This window comes from Loxodonta africana, chromosome 7, assembly GCF_030014295.1.
Source record: "Loxodonta africana isolate mLoxAfr1 chromosome 7, mLoxAfr1.hap2, whole genome shotgun sequence".
Lineage (NCBI taxonomy): Eukaryota > Metazoa > Chordata > Mammalia > Proboscidea > Elephantidae > Loxodonta > Loxodonta africana.
Genome location: NC_087348.1, coordinates 76675752 through 76679577, shown reverse-complemented (window position 1 = coordinate 76679577; position 3826 = coordinate 76675752). Strand labels below are relative to the sequence as shown.

Below are 3826 nucleotides of genomic sequence, written 5' to 3'. Positions count from 1 at the left end.
TTCCTGAAGTAGAAGGATTCAGCTTCAACACTGTAAATAGACATTGCTGGAATTTCCAGCCTTTTAACTGACAAATGGATTTTGGACTTCCTACCCTACCTAATCTTGTGAGCCAGTTTCTCAAAATCAATCTCTCTCTGTCTGTGGTTGTGCAGTGGTTAAGCACTTGGCTACGAACCAAAATGTTGGCAGCAGGAGCTCAGCAGCCACGAAACAGGACAAAGATGTGGCAGTCCACTTCCATAAAGATTACAACCCATGGAAACTCTATGGGTCTCTTCAGTTGAAATCAGCTGGACCGCAAAAATGTTATTTACATATATTCCTGGCCCTAGGTGGCGCAAACAGTTTGCTTTCAGCTACTAACCTAAAGGTTGACAATTCTAACCCCCCCCGCAGTGCTGTGGATGAAAGACCTGGCAATCTGCTTCCATAAAGATTACAGCCAAGAAAACCATATGGAGCAGTTCTAGTCTATAACACATGCATTACCATGAGTCTCAATCAACTGACAGCAACAGGTTTAGCTCCCATAATCAAGTGACCAATTTCTCTAGAAAAATCCCTCTCTCCCTTTAGCTGTGCTCACCGTGCGAGTTGGTTGAAATGAGCAAACCTGCTATTGCTGGAACAGAAGTCTCAAAGTTATGTTCTCTCCTTTTGTCTCCCTACTGGTTCCGTTTCTCTAGAGAACCCTGAATAAGACATGCTGTGTGTTTCTTTTACAAAAACATGCAATTTATGTCCGAATCCTTAAGCGGGGACAGGAAACAGAAATAAATGTAGCAGTCATCAGCATATAGGGGTTAATTTAGCCTGTCCAGAGGGGCAGTCAGTATTTCAGCTGAGAAACAGTCCAGGCCCCTGGAGTTTTATGAGCAGGATGTGTACCTGATCATGAATGCCTCCAAGAGTTTCTTCTTCACAGACTCAATGTCATCCAGCTTGCCTGATTCTCTTGGAAATCCTCTTTTGCTTTTGCTCTGCTCAGTCCCTGATGAGTTTGGGAACCGTGTTTATTCCCCCAGGGAAAGTCATCTCTTCTGATCTGATAGAGCAATTCACAGGTTAGTTGGGGTGGTCTCACCCTCTTAGACTCTGGGGACCCCTTATATCCAAGGCCAGAGTCAGGACCCAGAAACACAGGCTGGAATTTTAAGAGTCCATAAAGACCACCCCCAGTAGATAAGCTTTCTCCAAGCACCACGTCTATAGCAGTTTTACTGTCTGGGTCCACTTTGTTATTTCCGCTCAGAAAGTACTCAGTCAAGGCAAAGGTAGGATTATCAGGCTCACCTCAGCATAATCTCCTGTTGAAAATGAAGATAGCCTTAATGGTCTGGAGGTACAATAATCGGGACTTAGGACATAGAATTCCTTTGAAAAGTAAAATATGAATAAAATGTAAAAAGGATTTTAGGCAAATTAAGGTTCTCTTCATGTGGACCTATTTGTGATTCTTAATTTATAATTTAGTTTATTAAAGTTAACTCACTATTGTCTCTGATTTACTGTCTGCAGATCCATCCCTACGTATACTATGAAGCCTCATACTGGCTTGATATTTTGCTCACAGGAACCAAATTGCTTTTAATATTACATTATTTATGTATTTAATGTATTTAATATTACATTAATAGTATATTATTGACTCAAACCCTACCAAATAAGAGATTTTGTCAAGAAAATATTTTTTCTGTGAAGCTGCCTCTTGAGAGCAGCCTTAATCTCATTATTTCTGAGACTGTAGATGAGGGGGTTCAACATGGGGATCACCACCATGTAGAACACAGATACCACCTTGTTCTGGTCAGTAGAGTAGCTGGACTTGGGCATCACATAAATGAATGTAATGGTCCCATAGAACAGAGTGACTGCAGTGAGGTGGGAGGTGCAGGTGGAGAAGGCCTTGTTGCGGCCCTCAGTAGAGTGCATCTTCAGAATGGTGATGAGGATGTAGACATAGGAGATGGCTATGACAAACACTGTGACCACAATGATGGAGCCAGCAGAAAATGAGGGGGCCACTGCAGGGATACTGACATCAGAACAGGAAAGTTCAACTAAAGGAGCAAAATCACAGAAAAAATGATTGACTCGATTAGGTCCACAGAAGAATAAAGAAAAGAAGGAAATGGTAAAGGAGGAAGCGTTGAGAAAACTACCTACATAAGCCACAGAGAATAACTGATCACAGACTTGCGTGGACATTTTAGTTGAATAAAGCAGTGGGGTGCAGATTGCTACAAAGCGATCATAGGCCATGGCAGCTAGAAGAAAGGACTCAAGTGGTCCAAAGAAAGCAGCTGATCCAAGCTGGATCACACATCCAGTGTAGGAGATTGTATTTGTCTCCACCAGGAAGTTTACAAGCATATTGGGTGTGACAGAGGATGAAAAGCCTATGTCAGTCAAAGCCAAGTGGCTCAGGAAAAAATACATAGGATGATGGAGATGAGAAGAGATTCTGATCAGAATGATTGTGCTGAGATTGCCAGATATGGTCACCAGATAGATGCATAGGATGATCATGAAGAGGATGACCTGAAGTGTAGGATCTTCTGTTAAGCCCAATAAAATGAACCCTGTCACTGCAGTGTGGTTCCCATCCACCAGGGAATCCATGAGACAATGTTGCTGGCATCAAAAAAGATCTGTGATGAAAAAATTGCATTAAAGAAGTTATAAATTTCATGGCTTCATTTTCATTAATACACATATGGAAAGTCATCATAAATAAAGACATCATTCAAATATCATTGCATATTAATTAATGTATAATCACATATATTTCTTTACATGTCGATATGCACTTATATATGCGTGTGTGTATGTATATATATATATATACGTGTTAACAATAACACCAGGTGATTGAACATATGATTTTTCTTTTTATATTATATTTTTCCAAAAATACATTTAAAGTGGTTTTAAAGCTAAAGAATTAAAAAAAAGAAAAGAAAGTGATTAAAAAAACAAAAAGGAATTGTGAGTATAATACCAAGAAAAATGTAGGTCTTTTAATGGAAACTTCATAAAACTCTCATTTATAACAAGCTTCATAAATGACAAGGATATTGCTGAGAATTATATGCATATAATATATATAATACCTGAAACCAAAGCAAACCTGTTGCTACTGAGTTGATTCTGACTTATAGTGACCTTATAGAACAGAGTAGAACTGCCCATAGGGTTTTCAAGGAACAGGTGGTAGATTTGAACTGTCAGCCTCTTGGGCAGCAGCTGTAGCTCTTAACCACTGCACCACCATACATAGTTCCATTTTATTTTTTATAGAATAATAGTAAGTGCTGTCATTATTTTGTTGATGAGGAAACCAGGTGAAAGAGATTATGTAGCTTGCACGAGGTTGCATAGCAAGTGTGGAGTCAAAATGTGAACGCCAGAAGTCTGACCTTTCTTTAGTAACTATCCTATAAATGCAGTTAAATAATAATAGTACCTCAATGTCCAAAACACTTGCCAATAAGTGAGTATTAGATTATCCTTTAAGTTTTTGACAGCTAATATATGAGAGAAGAGACTAGTTAGTTATATATTTCACAATGTCTGTGGGTCACTATGGAGCCCAGGTGGTACAGTGGTTGAGAGCTAGGCTGCTAACCAAAAGGTTGGGAGTTGAGATCCACCAGCTGCTTCTTGATAAGCATATGGGGCAGTTCTACTCTGCCCTGTAGGGTCAGTATGAGTCAGGATTGACTCGATGACAATGGGTTTGGTTTTTGGTTTACTGGTTAAATAAAAAAAATAATAATAAAAATTTTTATTTTATTTATTTTATTATTTTTTTTTTAATAAG

General features: G+C 39.0%; 1 protein-coding gene across 1 annotated transcript; it reads right to left on the bottom strand.

The window, feature by feature from the left end:
* Window positions 1-1659: 1659 nt before the first annotated feature.
* Window positions 1660-2626, bottom strand: LOC135227197 (olfactory receptor 5P76-like). Its single transcript, XM_064289475.1, has one exon. The coding sequence runs from the start codon at window positions 2623-2625 to the stop codon at window positions 1660-1662; it is 966 nt and encodes a 321-aa protein (XP_064145545.1). The 5' UTR covers window position 2626.
* Between the last annotated feature and the right edge of the window lie 1200 nt (window positions 2627-3826).

Bases quoted from the DNA above. Each gene is read 5' to 3' on its own strand.
- LOC135227197 (XM_064289475.1), bottom strand. From the start codon at position 2,625: ATGGATTCCCTGGTGGATGGGAACCACACTGCAGTGACAGGGTTCATT.